Source organism: Pelodiscus sinensis, chromosome 8 (assembly GCF_049634645.1).
Source record: "Pelodiscus sinensis isolate JC-2024 chromosome 8, ASM4963464v1, whole genome shotgun sequence".
Lineage (NCBI taxonomy): Eukaryota > Metazoa > Chordata > Testudines > Trionychidae > Pelodiscus > Pelodiscus sinensis.
This window is the reverse complement of record NC_134718.1, coordinates 37884447-37904616: the sequence shown is the minus strand read 5'-3', so window position 1 is coordinate 37904616 and position 20170 is coordinate 37884447. Positions and strand designations below refer to the sequence as shown.

The following is a 20170-nucleotide window of genomic DNA, read 5'->3' as shown; positions in this document are numbered from 1 at the left end:
GAGATCTTGACATACTAATGGGTATGTATCGGCCTACTGGGACCTTTTGGAAAGGGTGGAGAATAGAACTACAGTTGCTTGCTCTGCAATAGACTTATGGGGTTCACAAGAATGCTTACTATTATGAAGATTTACCCTGCCAAAGATTTTTGGTTCATAGTAAAGCTAAAATTGGTTCTGTCCCTCAGAGAAGTTGTAGCTGTTTCACATTTAAGATGCCTTTTTGTTTTCATTTTTATCATTACCTTACCAGTGAGTATCAGGCAGTATTCTGTGTGCATAGCATCTAGACAGATACTTAAGAAAAATTAAGTGGTCATTCTAAAATCAGACCTTTATCATAGGATACTTAGCCGCATATGAACTCATTAACTATGGGCCCTTTAGTTTGTGTACCTCATTCTTCCACTGTTTGTTGTACAGTCCACTGTGGAGTTCTAAGGCAGGTGCTTCACGAGGATTTCTCAGCTGGAAGAGACATACATTAAATTAGTCAATTAATACTTACGAAGGCACAGAGAATTGGGATTAAAGTTCTGTAATAAGAACTCTGTAAATGAAGCAGGTGTGATGCCCCAGTGCAGGAACAGGTGCTCCCTATGTGGCTAATTAAGAAGGTGGGCCAATATAACATTAACATATACAGCATTTGATCCTTACAGTAGCACCTGGAAGCCATAAAAGATCTGGGAGTGACCCAGTGACTGAGAATCCTAGGGAGTCAGGAAAACCCAGGAGAATAGAGGAAGCCTGTATAGAAAACAGCAGTGAACAGAGAAGCTTCCTAGGAAGAAGGCAGTTATCAGGAAGCCAGTGGTGGTGCTAGCTTACTGATTTCAAAGGCCAAAGCCTAGAAGGATGAAAAGGGCTGGGGGGGGGGGGGGGGGGGGGGGTTAAAAAAACAGTGAAGGGACAGCCTGCTGTTCTTCCTGTGCCAGACAGAGAGCAAAGACTAAAGACAGCTGAAGTCTGAAAGTAAAAAAGGCTGGTGCCTGCTGGCTTTAAGCAGGAACCAAAGGCTGAAGGTGAGGGAGTGGTGAAGAAACTTCGCCAGCCCTGTAGGTGTCGATAGATTGCTGGACGTAGAGGAACCACCAGAAATGAAGATGGGTAGGGGATTCTGTGGGGGTTCTTGCTGGGAAGAGCAGGGTTGTATCCACTTGAAAGAGCTGAAATGGCTGTCCTGGTACAAGGATGGGAGAAGACTGCCCCAGTTCGCCACAGCGTGGTGAGTGCTGCTGGGGCTGTGTCAGAGAACCAATGTGGTCAGGGATGTTGCAGTTGTATTGGATGTGTTCCCTAAATTACAGTGCTGGGATTTCTTATGCACGGGGTTTGCCTATCTAATCTATTAACTCCACATGGGCTCTCCTCAAGAAATGCAAAAAAGGGTAGCAATGGTGTCCTTAGCCTCTGTTTGTCAGAGGCTGGAAATGGGTGATGGGGTGGGATTGCTTGATTATTTTTTCTGTTCATTCCATCTTGGGGCACTTAGTGCTAGTCACTGTTGGAAGACAGAATACTGGGCTAGATGGACCCTTGATCTGACCCAGTATGGCTGTTCTTATCCTCACTGAATTCATAATTAGCCCTGTGGCATCCTTAGGATATTAGAAAACAAATATGGTTGTTACTTTTTGCTGCCAACAGTCGTCAGAGTCGATCACCTGGCAAGATTTTGTTGATAGTAGAAGTGCTTTGGGATTCTTTGGTTTTAAAGTTATATCTATTAAGATTATTTCCGTGTTTATTTGTGGTGGTGTTTGTTGTAATTTGTCACTCAAACTGTCTTTGGATCTCAGTTCCCATGGCTACCACAGGAGCATGTCCTCTATCCATAAGTATGTTTTTTATTTTAGAAAGAATTTAGAGTAATATGACCAGTTTCATTGCTCATAAATATGAGCAGCCAATAACAATGGTTTAAGTGACAAAGTAAGCAGAAGATGTGCAAGCTTTTATAACCATTGATGTCAACCTATTTCAGAGCTTCATGTGTATGACGCTATATAAAACACATCAGTCCTGACCTTGTGCACCTCTGCTAGCTTTATTGATCCAGTGTAATTTCATGGATGTCTTTCCTTTTTCATGTAACATATAGCTATCTAGATTGTAGGTTATGCACTGTAAATGAAATCTAAATAAAAGAATTATGTGGTGTTATTTGCTACTCAAAAGTTATGGATCAATTTCCACTTTGGGTAACAATTGTATTGAAGTCTGGGCTTCAGTCAGCAGCCATACAATTTCATTATCTAAGTGTCAGGGTCTAATCTGATTGGGGGAAAGAAAGAAAAAATAAATATGTTGATTTAAAGAAAGGGAAATAATACATCAATTTTAGCATTCATTTATATTTTGTAAACAGCAAAAGTTATGCAGATGCACTCATCTTTATCATAGAAATATTGTGATAGAACCCAAACAATTTACTAAGATGAAGTGGGAGAAAATATTCAGCAAATTGGGTTCTGAACTTAAAATGTTTACACAGTGTCCATATTTTGAAAAGACAAATGAAATTGTATCACTCTTGGTTTAAAACAGCCCAGCTAAAAGATTTAAACTGCTGCATATTTATTTGAAATGGTATTTGAGCATTGTGTAACCCAAAATTGTTTGTTGAAAAATATACAGAGAATCAAATACATGCAGGAAGCTGCAGAGACTCATCAAATATTTATGGTAATGTTTAGTCCTTTAAAACAATCATTTTGTACTATAAGGGATTTAGAACGTGGTTTTTTTAGATGTTCATCTATCTATATTATAGAGACTATCAGCAGGTGGAAAGCTGGGGCTGTAGAGTCACTCAAGTGGCATTACTCAACAACAGAAAAAGATAAAAACTGGATCCGTCTGCATTTTGAAGTATCTTGTATATTTTCAGTACAAAGCCACAACTGGGGAATGAATCTAGTTACTCCTACTGCATTAAAAAAAGTTTGGACCCTGACACATCTTACTACATGAGTGCTGCAACCATTCATTTGTGGAACCCTACAGCTGCCACCTTCTGTCAGTTTTTGGTCCTCCCTCCTCCCAATTCTAATGCCTAAAAGACTGAAGAGCTAGTCTAGTATCCTGACAAAAAATTAATCTTGATGCTTTCTGGTACATGAAAGCTGCAACAACTCAGATCCAGCATCTGGATTCACCTGGATCTTGTGTCCCTAAAACCCCTAAATTCTATAATTGTGATAGAAGGCCCTGCTGAATCCTACCTCTTTTTAGCACTAACACCCCACCTCATATTATCCAAACCTATATCACTGCTTCTGCTAGACCAGAAGATCTGTGCATCAAGTACATCATTTGTAAGACAAAACTAAAATGCACACTTTACACCTGGGTTTTGCTAGATCCAGAAAATAGTCTATTGTATGTCAGGTCCTCTTTCATAATAAACATGTGATATATATCGTGGCATATGAACATGTGAAAATCCAAATATGCACATGGATCCAGGAGGATATAGCCACTTTTTTCACTTACATCTTGGGGATATATGGCCAAAGGCTTTTGTGACTTTACAGGACACTAGAAATTGAGTGAGTGTGGTCAAACTGGCAGAATCAAAGTGCTAGGTCCTTCACACTGTTCTACTGGAATTTGGTTGGATCTTGCCTTTCCTGTGTTAGATGAACTCTCAGTCTCTTTTGACATTGTGAGATATGGAAGATGAGAGATCAAAGCTGGCTGGATCCAGCTATTGGAACCTATTTTGTGCTCTTCATCCACTGTACTGCAGCGGGGTCTAGGGATTTTTTGAGCACTGGAGGAAATTATGCTTGTCCTCCATAGATCTAGTGGGATTTTTGGTATTGCTGCCCATCACTGCCAGGATCCTAGTCCCATCCACTTATTTTTGAAACATCCGTGTGTAACCGAGAGGCACTGAGACCATTGCCACGGGAGAGTGAAGTCTGCTCTATAGCTAAGGTTGTAGGGCAGACTTCATCATGCTCCCATGTCAGTGGTCTCAGTGCCTCTGGGTTACACAAGCCACAGGCTCTGTCAGGGTGTGCCTGTTTAGAGAGACAATAGGAGCAGTTATATCAGTTCTGGGTCCGTGCAGTGCAATTTGGGTGAGCCAAAGCCTGGCAAGGTCCAGGAAGAACCCCCAGTCACACCGCAAACAGCATTTGAACCCCCAGTCACACCGCGAACAGCATTTGAATAGCAGTCTGGTTCAGGCTGAATGATTCCTTAGGTTTCTTCCAAACTTAAAACGGACTTAATGGCGTGTGAAACCTTAACAATAGATACCTGCTTAGTCTAATAGTTGTAATTACAGTGAATTATTGGATAAGCTGTTGGCTGTAAAATCTGAATGCCTGGCAAAGGGGGAAGCGAAGCCATCCTACCCCAGCGGTAACTTTGTTGGGTGGCATCAGAAAACGGCGCAGATTTTCCTGCCATTGCTTTAGGTTTGGCAGCATTGTGATTTATTTATTCATGTGGGGAAGAGTGAGGGGTGCAGCCGGTTCTAATGCTGGACCTGCCCAGAAAACGGGGCCTTGCTGGAGAAATATTGAAGAGTCTGGAATTGCAAAGCTGCCGCCCCTCTTCCGAAGCAGGGTGGAGGGTAGAGACTCGGGGAAACTAATTACACTTAAAGTAGCCCTGCCCCTGACACAGTCCTAGGGAAAGTGCATGTGTTACCGCATCTTGCAGCCGCCCCTTTCTCTCTCTTCTCTTCCCCCCCCCCCCCCCCCCCCCGTCTCTCCCTCTCCAGTCTAGCCTGACGCAGGCAGATCGAAATCACCCTTAACAACCCAGCCTCCGGGAGAGTGGTGCTGGTGGGGTTCCGTTTAAGATTATGTCGCTAATCCTCCCTCCGTAGCTCTGCGCGGATCGCTGCCAAGCTCCCCCCGCCCCCGCGCAGGCTGGGGGCGTGTTTAAAGGGCTGGAGGAATCCGCCGGCGGCAGGTCGATCGGGAGCGATCGGCAAAGTTGGCTGAAGTGGGGAAGCTGCGGGTACTTCGGGGAAAGTTGCTGGGAGCGGGGGAGAGAGACAGGCTCCGGAAGCAGGAGCCCCTGGCCCCAGGAGGAGTATGGGCACTTTGCGGGATTTACAGTACGCGCTGCAGGAGAAAATCGAGGAGCTGAGGCAGCGGGATGCGCTCATCGACGAGCTGGAGCTGGAGTTGGATCAGAAGGACGAACTGATCCAGAAACTACAAAACGAGCTGGATAAGTACCGCTCGGTGATCCGGCCCGCCACCCAGCAGGCGCATCAGCAAACCACCACCACCTTGCAGGGGGAACACAGGACCAAGAGGCAGGCAATTTCAGCCGAGCCCACCGCATTTGACATCCAGGATCTCAGCCATGTCACCCTGCCCTTCTACCCCAAGAGCCCACAGTAAGCAGGGTTTAAGCGTTGTGTACATCCTGTCTTTGGTAGTTGAATGGTCTCTGTATTGTCTGTCCATCCACTTGTTTAGACGGGTCCTGCACCTTCTGCTTTCCATTTCTGTGCTCATCCTCAGAAATGCCCCCCCCCCCAACCACGCTTCTCTGGGCTGCCCACATTTCTTCAGCCACGGTAGCTGCACGCATCCGTATCCCGCTGTGTCTCTGTCCAATGTCCAGGTATTTCCGAGCCCACTGTGAGCAGAGTTCCCAACCCGTGAAGGGGGAAAGCGCATTCTCCCTAGCGCTGGTGTAACCTTGCCCATCCAAACAATAACCCCGCTAACGGCAGCGTCACCATCAGACTGTCTTTTCCAATGTGGTACGTTCTTATGTCTGGCTTTTTTGTGCTCTTGGTCTCTGCGCTGAGTGTATCCGCAGTGCTGGGTGTTTGACATGTCAACTATATGAAGCAAAATAGAATTTACTATCCGGATTCGGGTGTAGGCTGATCTATCACAAACTGATTTTCTCCCCCGACAAAGGTGTTGCTAATCCCTGAGCTGATGTCAGTCAGCATCCAGAAAGGCAAATCCAATCTCTTGCTTTTCTTTCTTTTTTTTAAATTTGGGACTGCATCTGACAAGTGTGGGGGTTTCAAAGGTCTTACTTGATACAAATCCACATGTCACTAGTTCCACAGCGTTCTGCATAACTGCTTTGCACGTTTCCGGGGGCTAAGGATGTCTCTGAGCTGTGGCTGTGGGCAGGGAGCTAAGTTTGCACATTTTTTAGGTTTTAAACACCGCCCATTGGGACGCACAACTTGGATATAAAAATTGGCTCTTGGCTGTAGCTTAGCAGCCAAGCCCACCGAACTACTAGAGGAGATTTACAATATAAATCCGGTCCACTACACCTGCTAACTTGCATTTAAATCATCCCCCCAGGCGGTGATATAACTGACATAACCAAGGAAATTCCGAGGTTAAAAGTTGCATGGCATGTATGCAGTCAGCCAATTATGGCTGAGGATTAGAGCACATGCTGTTATGCGCTGCTAGGAAACTCCTACGCTGTGCCCAACAGGAGTAAAGGGCTGAGGGGAAGAGAAGGGTTTGTTTCTTTGCTCTGTGCTTTGTTTCCATCCTTAGCAGTCTTTGCTGTCCTCATCTTCTTGTAAGGAGAGGCTGCCGTAACTGTCACGTGACAGAAAACTCGGCAGTCCTTTGTTCAGGTGTGTAAGAAAGTGCTTTTCTTGGTGTTCGTCATGCAGCATAGCCGCTTCTGTCTGGGCTGAGAGGAGGTGTTCAGAGTTTAATGGGGCAGGAACCATAGGTGGACGCGAGTGTTGTTTTAGAAGGTTTATATTGAGCTCCAAGAGCAGTTTTTGTGTGTCAGTTTAAGAAAGTTTATGGGGAAATCCTAAATTTTCACTCCGTTTCCAGCTTAGTCCTGTATCTTAACTGTATATATTGGAAGACTTACGGGTGTATCTAATGAGGTATGTGGCCTTGTCTACTTATGCACATTTGGACAAAGTGACGGTCATAATATGATACTTCCCTGGTTATAGTATAGTTCTGTGCCATTTGATTGGATTTTATAAAGGGCTTTAGAGTAATGAACATAAACCAATTAAATGTATCTAAAGATAACATGAGAAATAATGACTTTGGGGTGAACAATGCTCATCTCAAGATACGAATGAAAAATAAAACCGATCAAAGTCTTGCTGGCAGTGTAATATGGCGTGAAAGGCAGAGGAAGTGGTGGGTGGAGTAATAGGTGTGAGGAGTTCCTTACCTGACATGCAGCCCAACTACAAGAAAATCGGGGACCATCCTAAAGTTGAGACCAATGCGCAGGTTTCCACCAGATTCATGTGCTGAATAATGCTCTGCCTACCTTCAGGTTACTCTTCCTCGCTCTTGTGAGCTTTTCCAGAAGGAAAAAAAGCTGCTCCAGTGACTTTTGCCACTGGGCTGTTTTGGTTGCCAACACAGTAGATGAAGGGACAATTGTAATAAATCTTTCAAGCTTTAAATAAAATTGGGAAGTCATCTATTCTTGTTTCACATTTGCAGCCACAGACTATGCAAGTTGGTTTAAGTAAGAAAACCGAGTACATCTAGAAGAGAGACTATATCCTCCATAGAGTGTTTAATCTTTTTCACTATCCAATACATGTTGATATGTTTGGTCCCGTAATCACGAGAAAGCTTGTATACTTTTAAATTCATGGTTTATATCAAAATACCACACGTATTTCATGTACTATCGGCACAATTACTTTAAAAGAGTCATTTTGGAAATAAATGTTTTTAATTTTGTTATCAAAAGGTTTGCAGTTCAGTGTACTAACTTAGCATATTCTCCTAGACCATAAGGTGAGTGGGAATTTGTGTGGGTGGAACAAATCTGCTAGAGGAAATAATAGCTCCTACATCCAAGTAACAACCCAATACTATAGCCAGTATTGATTCTCCTGTGCACGTTACAATTGTGTATCCTATTTCTATTAGATTCAGATCACTGCCTGCCTAATGTTTTGTTTAATTATTTGACGCGCCCGAATGTATTTAGCTCATCTATAATCATCAAACTTCTTACGAAGAGTTAAACCTCAGAATCCCTGCTTTTGGGTTGTCTTTTTCCTGCCTGTCTGCACTCACTCAGGCTAGTCACAGGCTAGAAGGAGACCTCATTAAGTCAAATCTGTCTAATGTTTATAGCTGACATTTTCCTTATGGTGTGTACAGCGAATGAAAGAAAGAGAAGGGGGATTGCTTTACAGTAACATGGCTTATGGGTTATTAAGGCCATTCTTGTACTACTTTTTCCCATGTGGGCAGTATGAAGCAGGGCAGTCTGGCAGTTTGTTATGACACGTGGCCATTGTATTCATTCTACCCTGTATGAGCTTCCCCATAGAAAAGTCTTTGAAGACTATTTGTGTCACTGAAGCCGAATAAGCGAGGAATAATATGTCTTTTTTTCCCCCACTGCAGCCCGATTGAGGGGCAGTACAAGGTAGTTACACAGCTGGAAGTTTGAAAGTGAGCTATAAATTCACTGAAGTTTTAGTGGTGGTTCTTAGAAAATGACACTATGGAATATATATTTGATAAGCAATAAAAGATGCTTAAAGATATGGGTTGTTGATTTATATAAAATAGGTGGTTATTTAAATCCAGGTGAGTGCCTAATATTAGATATTTTAAAATATCCGTGTGGCATACTTTTGTCTAAATCTAATAAATCAACATACCACTCATAGTTCCAAATCTGCAGGCCCTGTATGCAGTCAGGTCAAATTCAAAAAACAGGACCATGTAGCACTTTAAAGACTAACAGGATGGTTTATTAGGTGATGAGCTTTCGTGGGCTAATAAACCATCTGGTTAGTCTTTAAAGTGCTACATGGTCCTGTTTTTTGTTTCAGCTAGACCAGACTAACATGGCTACCTTTCTATCACAGGTCAAATTCAATAATTGTGGCTAAGATATTTGTTTAAAAAATACTGTAATACAGAGAGCACTTACTCAGAGTTTACAGGAATGATTTCTTACATAAGAAACACTTTACTTGCAGGATTACAGGCAATTCAATAAGACATTTAATACAATGTGTTCTCAAATACTGACAGGAGGTAATGTAATCGCATCAGATTAGGGTATGTTGTTGGGATCCTTTGATTTAGGACACACATTCACCAGAGTGAGCTCTCAGGGGCCTCTTTAGTAAGGTGAGGGTGGTAGAAGGATGCGATTTCCTACTGTAGCTGGTTGCCATGTTTTAGTAGTTTGAGAGTGTAACTGTAATGTGTAGTTTTGAGTATTTGACTGTGAGAAGATTGTTCCCCCTCTTCAGATGCCAAAAAGATTGTATTTTAAAATGTATCATTCTACAGAGAGAACTATTCCCATTTGAAACCTTGCACATCTCATCCTATTAATTGTTTCAGTGCTGTATTTGCAGCACGTTCATAGCCCTCTTAGAATTAGTTGAGATCACACTGCTTTAATAAAACGCAGAAATGATTAAGATGAGGCGAAGGGCAGTCTGCCCTCCTTAATTCACACGGCTTGACTCAAGGTTTGCAGCAGTTATTGCATTTCCCTGCCGTTTTAGGTAGAAGTGTACCTATGTGCTTAATTTCCCTGTTATCTTAAAAGGCTATTAATAAATATCATCCAAATCCCATCTTCTTTCACAGACACTAGGACTAGTCAGACACCAATAGACTTCAAAGAGGAGATAGCTTAAGGTGCGTTGGGGCTAATTTTGAGGAGCAGCCAAGTTCTGTACCCCCAGGAGAGGGGGTTTATAATGGAAACACTAACAGATCCTTACATCCAGGGACACTAGTTGCTGCCACTGGAATTATAGTAGCAGTTTTCTCTGGCTGTGGGGCCCCGTTTCCAGGCTTGGGTTCCTTGTTGTCACTGTAGACGAGGATTTGGTTTGCTAGTGGGGATGGGCAGAGGGAAGCAGACTGTGCTCCTATTGTTGCTGTTGGCTGCTAAGGCCTGGGCACATTCTTTCCTTGTCTGCTTAGCAATGGAGGCGCTCCGCAGTATCCTAGCAACCAGTGTCTAACGCTAGACTGCGGGTCTTCGCGCCATCTCTCCTCTAGGTGCCTGCCCGTGCCCAGGCAGTGGCGGTGTTCGCTCCTCAGCCCCGCCGCTCTGCTCTCGGCGCTCCCGCGTACTAGCTACGGGCCCGGAGGGAGAGCCAGCCAAGCGCCCCTAGGCTGCCTTGGCGTTTAGCATTCCAGCCGGAATTGTTCAGCAGCTGCCGCCGCCCTCTGCTCTCCCCCGTTAGAATCCGGGGCGATGGGCGCTCGGTAGCTTGCAGGGTATTTCAGCTACAGGGGGATGTCTCTGGAGGTGCGCGCGAGGAGGAGGAGGAGGGGGGTGGTCCACCCAGCGCGTGGCAGGAGAGCAGCAGCGCGCGAGGCAGTCCCGGGAAGGCCCCTTTGTCTGCCTTCTGCAGCGCTAGAGTAACACAAGCAGCGCTTCCATCCCTGACTCAACCCTGAACTCTGCGCGTGGGAAGGGGGAGACGCTGACGGCGGAGCAGGGCTCAGAGCAGAGACTCGTTTTTCCACCCTCCCTCGGGGAAATACAGGAGGCCTGTGGGAACCAGGCTGCGCACATTCAAAGCTGCCTTCAGCTAGAAGTCCTGCCCCCGCGTGCTCTGTGTTTGTAAGTCACAGCCGTGCAGCAGGGTCCTGCGGCGGCGAACTCCCCTCTGGGCTTGGGGGCAGCGGTCCCTCTAGGAAGCAGCCCCTCGGTATTTGCGGTCATGGCCACGCTACAATCCCGTGCAGCGTGGAAAAGATGCCGAGCCCTCGCAGCTCGAGGCTGTCTCAGCCCCCCATTCGCTGTCTTCCCAGCCAGCTGAAGTTTTTCCATAGATATTTTGTCCTTTTAAGGCAAATAGCCGGGGCTCAACACCGGCTCTTGAATTGAAACAGAGTACACTAGCAATGAGAGAAGCAGGAACATACATATACCCCCTCCCTCGGTGGCCTCAGGGTACTGAAACCAAGGAGCAGTGACTGGCGGAAGTGGCAACACCTAATCTTGATGCCTTCGTAGTCTCTTCTGTTTCTTCCCCTCCCTCCCCCACCTCATTGTACAATAAAATACAACTTTTGCTACTCCAGTTCCACTGCACAGGAAAAAAAATCTGGACCTTGCCACAGCCCTGCTCAGTACTGCTTCCTCCCCCACCACATACAAGGATCCAGCTGAATCCAGCTGGAGAGTCTCCCAAACTTTTGCTTCCAATTCCAGTGTTTAAAAAACCAGTGAGATTGTTCATATGGCATGAAAAACATGAGGTTTTTTTTATGCTGGTGCGCTGGTAAAGGCCAGCTGCAGCTTCCAGTTCTGCAGGATACATCAGCATTTAGACTTTACTTGTTTACTCTTTAGCTTGCATAGTTTAGGGACTAGGGTAAGAAAAAGGCTCAGATCCAGGTTCTAAATAGGAGTTTTGGCTGCAGTCATGTCAAGGCCAGCCCACAACATTTTGGTATCTGAGGCAGGGAGCTCAAATGACGCCCCCATGTCTCCTCGCTTGGGCCAAAACTTTGAAAGGTCTCAATTCTGCCTTCTTCCTGTTCTATTCCTCTCATGGCACTCCACTGTCTCTGTGCATCTAGAGCAGGGAGAATACATATACACCAGCAGCAGACACAATTTTCTACACTCTGGGTCCTAGTGGTCATCCCCCACAGTCTGGCACCTGAGGCGGCAGCCTCAGTTTGCCTCACGGTAAGGCCAGCCCTGAGTCATGTGCCCAACACACCAAGATCCAGATTCCACCAGAAGAGTAGGAGTGACTCTTGTTCCCTATGCTGTAGAATTTTGAAAAATGAAACCCTAAACTGGCAGGATCCTGGTATATACATCTCACTCCCTTCTCCCACCTCTTGAATGTGCATATCTGAACTTCTGTTGGAGTTGTGCCCAGATGCCACCACCTCACCAGCCCTCCTATTTGGATTCCGGTTGATTTGGAGGAGACTGGTAGCTTATTTCTTCTCTCTTACTCTAAACTCTGGTTAGATGCTTCTAATTGTTTCTCATAGGACCCATTTAAATATGAAATTTAATCCCTATTTCCTAGGACTAAGAAAGGCAGAGGAAAAGCTTTTCTATACAGATCACTATTTAATATAATTGCAAATACCTATGATAGAAAATAAGCTGTATCTTACCAGGGTCAATAGCAAAATATCATTTTTGTTCCTGTCTTAAAGTACAAAAATGCATTCACCATATAGTATATAAAACACAGTAATTGAAATAAGGATGTCTGGAGAAGGAGAGACATTAATTACAAAGGTAAGTTAATCCTATGGGGGGGGAAAAACTTTTATTAGGAAAACATGTTCATGTTACACTTGAAGATGTCAGAAATGTCATAGATAAAATCACATGCCTAGAGATAGGTAAGATTTATTTGTAACATCTCAACATTTTATTCTCCAACAATTTGGTGTGAAGGAATCTGTGTGATTGGCAAAGCACTTGAAAATCCACAGACTCTGCCTTGTGATTTTCACTGCATGGTCAATACATTGACTGTATTATTTGTGGCAGTGATGTGACTTGAAGCAAAACAAGTTCTGAATTTGGGTACGGTACCATAAAATATGGAGAGAGCTTGACAAAGTTTTAGAATATCTAATGTTTCTAATAATTCAAGCGTACTTTCATATCCTATGGATCACTTGTTGGTAAGGGTTTTTTTGGGGAGAGTATACACATGAGTGACAATTGCATGGCATAGTGCTTTGGGATGTGTTTAATAAAATCCTATAGAGTTATTTTAGGATAATGGCATTATTTAAGTTAACATTTCACAATATAACTATTTCTGTGAAAGAAGGTGATTTCCATTTTAATTGTCCACAGTCTTGCAGGTGATTGTCCACAATTTTTCAGGTTGCCTTGCTCAACAAAAATAGTTATTTTCTAGACCAGTCATGCTACAGATGTATGAGGCCCCATGCCTAAGAATAATACCTTTTGAGATCATGTGCAGTCTTCTGGAGATATGCTGTTCATCATCCCAACTGTCTGGTCAAATCTGTAAATTATGGTTTTGATAGCATTTCTAACTTGAGCCTCTGAAGGAAAGAGGAGAAAGTGTCAAAGAAAAAAAGCACACAGAGTTTTTCCCCTTTGGAGTTATTGTTTATGATAGAATATAACATGGATTAGTAACACTGCCAGATGTTCATGTGCCCAGAAAATACACTGTATGAGAAAGCACAACTGATACGCTTGTTGTTATCATTTTTAGACTTGTCTTATTGAAATCATTAATGACTGAATTAGAAGTTTCACATACAAGATATTTTCTTTGCATGTAGATATGTATCAGGCTTACGTGGGTTTGGAAGGAAAAAATCTTTTTTTTTCTTTTTTTTTCTTATATAATTAGTCAAACTAGGAGACAGAAAAACCTTGCGATACCTTGTGATATTTTGTGAAACAATTATGGCAGCATTGTGGGGGGAAAAGCTGGATGCAAAATAGAAAATAACTCAGAATATACATGACAAGCACTGACATATGCAATGGTAAGGCAAGATCAGGATCTTATTGAAAGTAGTCCTATTTACACAATGGGATCAGACCTGCAATGTAGAGGAAGGTCACTGGAGTGCAGCAGAATTTGGCTATGCCCATTTTCCTCAGCTATATACCTGGTGTATTATTACTTCAAAGTGAAGCTTCAGTCATCTTCAAATGACTGGTTAATACACCTTTACAGGATCTAGCCCTGCTATCACAAGTAAGGACTAATCAAATCAGTAACAGTTAATAAAACTGAGTCCTGAAAGTTCATCACAAGGACTAGGAAAAGTGATCCTATGCATTTTAGAAGGCAGCATGCTTTCATCCATACAAGTAATAGTATTGGAATGTAGCCATGTAGTATGACTTTCTGTTTAATGAGTTGACCCTGGGTTTAATATTGATCTCTTTACTCACATGAATGAGATTACTCATCTGAGAAAGATTGTCAGGATTTGCTCCTATTACTGTTCTAAACTCATGAAGTACAGATTTGGGGACCAGTAGTAATACTGAGCACACAGAATGGGTTACATATGAAAAGCTATGTACAATAACAAACAATGGCAGCCCTCTTAGGATTTTCTGCAGATGGGAAAGATGAGTTACAGAGAAGTTAAATGGCTTGCCCAAGGTCACACAGCTAGCCTGTCAGAGGTGGAATTAAAATCCAGTCATTCCTGGCTATTTACTCCATTGTTGGATCACAAGGGCTAGGTAACAGATGGAGGACCAAATTTTGTTTGCTTTAGTTGGACAAATAGTGACTCTAATTTAAATGGGACTACTTGTGTGAGAACAATAGCCATATTTTGCTCTCATTAGCTAGAACACAAAGATGTATAATTAAAAGTACTGTCAGCATAAACATTTAAAAAATTCTCATAATTGAATAGTTTAAGAGAAGGTTGAATAGTTGGCAAAGATTTTTGGAGATACCTAACCAGTTTTTCATAGTGGAAAGCTTGCTGGGCAAATACTAGAACAAGTTTTATTCTCTTATCTGTGAAAGTTTTCTCTTTTTTTTCATTGCTTCTCATTTGCACTCCAACAATCTTTATGCTGATTGTATAAAACAGCATCAGGAATTACAAGGATTCTATTAGACTGAAATTGGTCCAAAATCAAGGTGTTTTGTTTTGTTTTAATATTGAAACCTAAGACCAATAGCTTCCACATCTAGGCAGTATGGAGTGCTTCTACACTGCACCTTTAGCTTGAAATAAGCTATACAATTTGAGCTACACAAATTTCATAGTTTATTTTGAATTAATTTCAAAATAATTATTTCATAATTTGGCGTGCTCTACACAGCGACAAATTTTGAAATAGAGCGCTATTCCGAAACTTCTCTTAATCCTTGTGGAACAAGGTTTACAGGGCCATCAGACTAGCACGCCCATTATTTCAAAAGATATTTTGAGCTGTCAAGATGTGGAACAGCTATTTCAGAATTGGAAGAATTCTGAAATAGCGCTGCTGTCTAGACATACCGTGAGAGTTCTGATTATTCCCATGAATCAGGATTCCACACTGTTCATTTTCACCAAAACTGATAAACTAGTGCCCCTTCAGGCCAAGAATAGTTTCTAGATTTTTTTCAGTTGATCAGATATGGCATGCCAAAGTTGTTGTGTTACAGAGACAAGTCACTGGGTTGAGTGTTAAACCTTACTTTACTCCATTTTGGCTAAACAATTCACTCTCAAATTAGAGAGAATGATTTAAAAATACTCTTTTAACAACTGTTACTTTTTAAACTGGACATGGGCTATTTTTCCATAGTAAAAACATATAGGATTAAAAAATTAAAAAAAACCAAACCAAACAAACAAAAAACAAAGGCAGCTTTATGCTTTCTGAAGACTGTACATTTTGTCTGAGAAAATCATAAAATGTGTGGGGAATGCAAGCTTTCTGTAAAGCAAACAGCTAATGGGTGTACAGTATACAGTATATTGAGCCCAATGATACTCCTGTGAAAGTCATTGTCTTGGGTGAGAAAAAGATTAGGACCATGTGTATACAACATATTTTTCTTATGTGTTTTCTATAAACTTCACTGGACTCTTCTATATAATCTGGTAACAAGAAAAAGCTGCTTGTTTTTTATCAGTTGCCAAACTTTAAAAAATGTTGTAAATATAAAATTGGGAAATCTGCCAAAATCCCACAAATTCATTTTTTATGAAGAAGAAATTCTACAAGTCATTTATATCTACAAGAGTTATGTTTTTTTTTTAAATGGTTGAATAGCCTTAGGGAAAGTACAACATACATACAAAAGATTTAGATGAATCCCTTAGAAAACTAAATTAGTTCTTTGAAGGCAAATGCATAAGTCTTTTGTGGTTTGGAGACATATTTTAAGTGATTATAATACTAATAAACCAGAAATATTTACAATGAAGTGCTCTTTCTAGTTTAGCATTTTTGCATAAGTAATATTCTAATTTATAAATGGGACATTTATATCAATTTAGATGGAACATAAGGGCTCAAAGAGTAAAAGATTTTAGTGTGATCCTATAACTGTCCAACTTTAAGCAAGAAATTAGCCTGTTTAGTACCTTGGTAACAACTATTCAAGCCCTTTAAAATAATTTATTAAAGGTACTGTAAAAAGAAAAAAAGTTTAAATGCTTTAAGTAGAAAGTATTCAATAAGGAGGCTCTTATTATAATTTATATTTTCTTCCTGTTCCCTTTCCCTTTAGCTGCAGAGTTTTTGGAAGTAAACCTTCCATACTTGATAGTTTCTAAAATGGTATTAAAATGGAAATAACTGTCCTTTCCAGGGGAAAAGAGGAGTTAGATTAGATAGTCTGGAGCTGATGACGTTTGATTTCATTTCCTAGAAGAAGAAAAAGACAAATGCGCACAAAAGGAAAGAGAAAAGAATACAGTTTGAAACTCTCCTAAGCGGGATTCTCTGGTCCAGCAACATCCATGGTCCAGCACAGATGTTGCAGGACCAGAGAGTCCCAGTGGATGACCAATGGCAAGGATCCCTGAGGGGCCAGCAGGGCAGTGGGATGCCTGTCACGAGCTAATGGTGGTGCTACCCAGCACATGGGAGCAGGACTGTCCAGTGGGGTTGGGAGACCCAGTGCATGACTGCCTGGCAGGGCTTGGAGCCACAGTAGCTTGGTGGGACAGGGAGCTGTTGTGCATGGCTTCCTGGTGGGTCCGGGAGCCATGGCAGCAATGGCTGCCAAGCAGGGTTGGCAGGGCGGTGCAGCTGACAGGACGTCAGGAGTTGGCCAGGAGGCCAGCGCCAGGCCAGGGGGGCCAGTGGCAGGGGTCCAAAAATGACCTCCCCTGGTCCAGAAAAATCCCCCATTTTGGACTGGTTAGGTCCCAAGGATGCTGGACCAAGGAGGTCCAACCTATAGCAAGATAGAAAATTCAGCTTCTGTCTCTGCTGTTGAGTCTATCTTGCAATCGAAGTTCCCTCTATCTTGTTCCATCCATGTGCAAAATATATTTTATGTGCACCAAAGCATGTGCAACTGTGCACCAGCAATAGAAATACGTATTGCTGAAGGTAGGGGTCAGCTAATCAGCTGAGTGGTATATGAATCTTAGCTGGGTGGTATGAGAATCTTTCCTGGGTGGCAGCCCAATCACTCAACTTATGAGGACCACTGCTTGCAACCTTACAGTTCAGAAACACACAGCCCTGGCACATGGTCTTATCAGCTACTCAGAGATCTGACATACTTGTACCAGCACTGGGCTGTTTTGGGCATTAATTTTATTAGCTGATGGTCACACTTACAGCAGCATAGGCAGAACGCAAAAGGGATAGGAAGAAGGAAATGAGGTGGGAAGAGAAAAGTATGCATGAAGGAGGTAGGAGGAGGTAACAGTTAAAGCTCTTAAATATAGATTCTACCTATGCTGGGGGGAGGGGTAATCAACTTTCTGAGAGGTGGAGCTTAAGATGACGGAAGAATTCTTCTGTTGACCTAGCTCTGTCTTCACTGGAACTTAGGTCAGTTTAACTATGTTGCTTATGAGTGGGGGATTTTTACAGAATAGGGCAATGTAATTGTCATCCTAATTTTCTAGTATAGACCAGGCCAGAGTCCTCCAGCTCAGATAGTGTTTACCCAGAGCCAGTAGAGTTGGTGATGTCATCTGCGTACCTTAATTTGGGCACGTCTTTGCTTGGGATCGAGGTGAAGGAGGTCTGATGGCAGACTGAAAAGGGTCCAGGAGATAGCAGGAGTGGCAGTCATGATAAAGCTCACTCCTTCCTCTTCTTTCAGGGACTAGTCATTGCATTCACTCCCCTGCCCTAAAGTCTTTCCTTTTTGGACACGAAAAGGCAGTGATGGGTGGAAAAACCTATTCCCTCATTAACTTAGTAACCAATTAGTCCTAATTTCCAACACATCAACTTTGGTTCTTTGGTTTCTGATACCACGCTGTCAAATACTGTGGTGTAGGAGGTGCAACCAATTGGTCAGAGCAGGAGTCAAGCTTGGTGGTGACAACACAGCTAGAAAGTACAACTGGAGTTATGGTCACAAGGCAAGATACGCCCATGGTGAGGATCAGGAGTTAGAAACAGATTTGTGGCCAAGAGACAAGTCCTTGGCTGGTGCTAGGGAGTTTGGAGGCAGGTAGAGCCAAGGGCTGGAGCAGGAAGAAGGGCAGGTTGGAGTATGGACTGGTACAGGAAGGAACTCTAGCACAGCTGCAGGTGGAGAACACATGGAGCAGCTGCTTTCTTAGGGTATGTCTACACTACAAAGTTAATTCGAACTAACAGACGTTAGTTCGAATTAACTTTGATAGGCGCTACACAGGCAAACCGCTAGTTGGAACTTAATTCGAACTAGCGGAGCGCTTAATTCGAACTAGGTAAACCTCATTCTATGAGGACTCACGCCTAGTTCGAATTAAGTAGTTCGAATTAAGGGCTGTGTAGCCACTTAATTCGAACTAGTGGGAGGCTAGCCCTCCCCAGCTTTCCCTGGTGGCCCCTCTGGGCACCACCAGGGAAACTCGTCTGCCCCCCTCCTGGCCCCGGAGCCCTTAAAGGGGCACGGGCTGGCTACGGTGCCCGTGCCAGGTGCAAGCCTGCCAGCACCCAGCCAGCAGACCCTGCACCTGGCACGACATGAACCAGCCACCCACTGCCACCCAGCCCTCCACCTCTTCCCGGGACCAGGCTGGCAGCTCCCGGGAGCCTGCCCAGGTCCGCAAGAGGTGGGCGCCCACCTGGTCTAGTGTGGAGATCGTGGACCTCATCCACGACCTCCACACTAGGCACAGGAAAGTAGCCGGCTAGGGCAGGCTTGCACGAAAATCAGGGTGGTCCAGTGAGACCCCCAACCCTGAGCTTAGAACGGCCGTACTGGGTCAGACCAAAGGTCCATCTAGCCCAGTAGCCTGTCTGCTGACAGTGGCCAACACTAGGGACCCTGGAGGGGATGGACTGAAGACAATGACCAAGCCATTTGTCTCATGCCATCCATCTCCAGCCTTCGGCAAACAGAGGCCAGGAACACCATTTCTACCCCCTGGCTAATACCACTCCATGGACCCAACCTCCATGACTTTATCTCACTTCTCTTTAAATTCTATTATAGTTCTAGCCTTCACAGCCTCCTGCAGCTAGGAGTTCCACAGGTTGACTACTTGCTTTGTGAAGAACTTTCTGTTATTAGTTTGAAGCCTGCTACCCATTCATTTCATTTGGTGTCCTCTAGTCCTTCTATTATGGGAACTAATGAAGAACTTTTCTTTATGCACCCTCTCTACAACACTCGTGCTTTTATAGACCTCTATCATATCCCCCCTCAGTCTCCTCTTTTCTAAGCTGAGAAGTCCCAGTCTTTTTAGCCTCTCTTCATATGGGACCTGTTCCAAACCCCTGATCATTTTAGTTGCCCGACCCTCTCCCACCCTCTCTCTTCCCCTCTCCCACCTCCTTTTCCCAGTCTCCCCCAGTTTTGTTCAATAAAGAGAGTTTCTATTTTTGAACACACATGTCCTTTATTTTGTACATCAGGAAGGAGGGGCTAGGGAAGGGTAAATGGAAGGAGGTGAGGGAGGAATGGGGTACGAGCCCCCAATGGGGAGGACTGGGGTGGCTCTGCGGGGTAGCTCTGCGGGCTCTTCGGGGTGGAAGCTCTCCTGCAGCCCCCGATTGACCCCCATCCTCTGGATGGCAGCCTGCGGCAAGTGCAGCCGGGCTGATGGCCGATTGTTGTGATGTGCTGAGTGTGGGCACTCGGGGCACTCCAAGCCAGGACTGCTTTGCAAATGGGGAACCCTTGAGAATTGTCTGTCCGGGGTGGGAGTTGGGTCCCTTTAAGCACAGCCCTCGGCTAGCCTGACACAGTAACTCCACGCTCTAAGTCCTAATCTGATGCCCTGCCGGCACTGCTTCCAGCCATCCTTAACCTCGATTCAGGGTCCACTCAATGTGGACATTCTACTTCGAATTAGCAAAATGCTAATTCGAACTAGTTTTTAGGTCTAGTTGCACTAGTTTGAATTAGCTTAGTTCGAATTAACTAATTCGAATTACGTTAGTTTGAATTAGTGCTGTAGTGTAGACATACCCTTACTGTGGCTACAAGGCTTAAATGAAGATCTGCTGGCTTTTTGGTCCAAGCAAGGGGCATGGTCTCGTGGCTAGGCACAATGAGCTCTCATTAAGTTCATTGAGTTGCCAGGTGAGCTCACCC

General features: G+C 43.7%; 1 protein-coding gene across 4 annotated transcripts in view; it reads left to right on the top strand.

Annotated features, from left to right (window-relative positions):
- Window positions 1-20170, top strand: part of PRKG1 (protein kinase cGMP-dependent 1) — a 1023509-nt gene that overhangs the window by 169899 nt on the left and 833440 nt on the right. Inside the window, exon 1 of one of the 4 annotated variants that reach the window (XM_075935046.1) lies at window positions 4765-5371. The exons of 2 other annotated variants lie outside the window; for them this stretch is intronic. In XM_075935046.1, the coding sequence (XP_075791161.1) occupies window positions 5061-5371 (311 nt within the window). In that variant the 5' untranslated portion in view covers window positions 4765-5060. Of the gene's footprint in view, window positions 1-4764; window positions 5372-6575; window positions 6599-20170 lie in introns of those variants that run through there. One more of the 4 variants, XM_075935049.1, reaches the window with a different exon arrangement.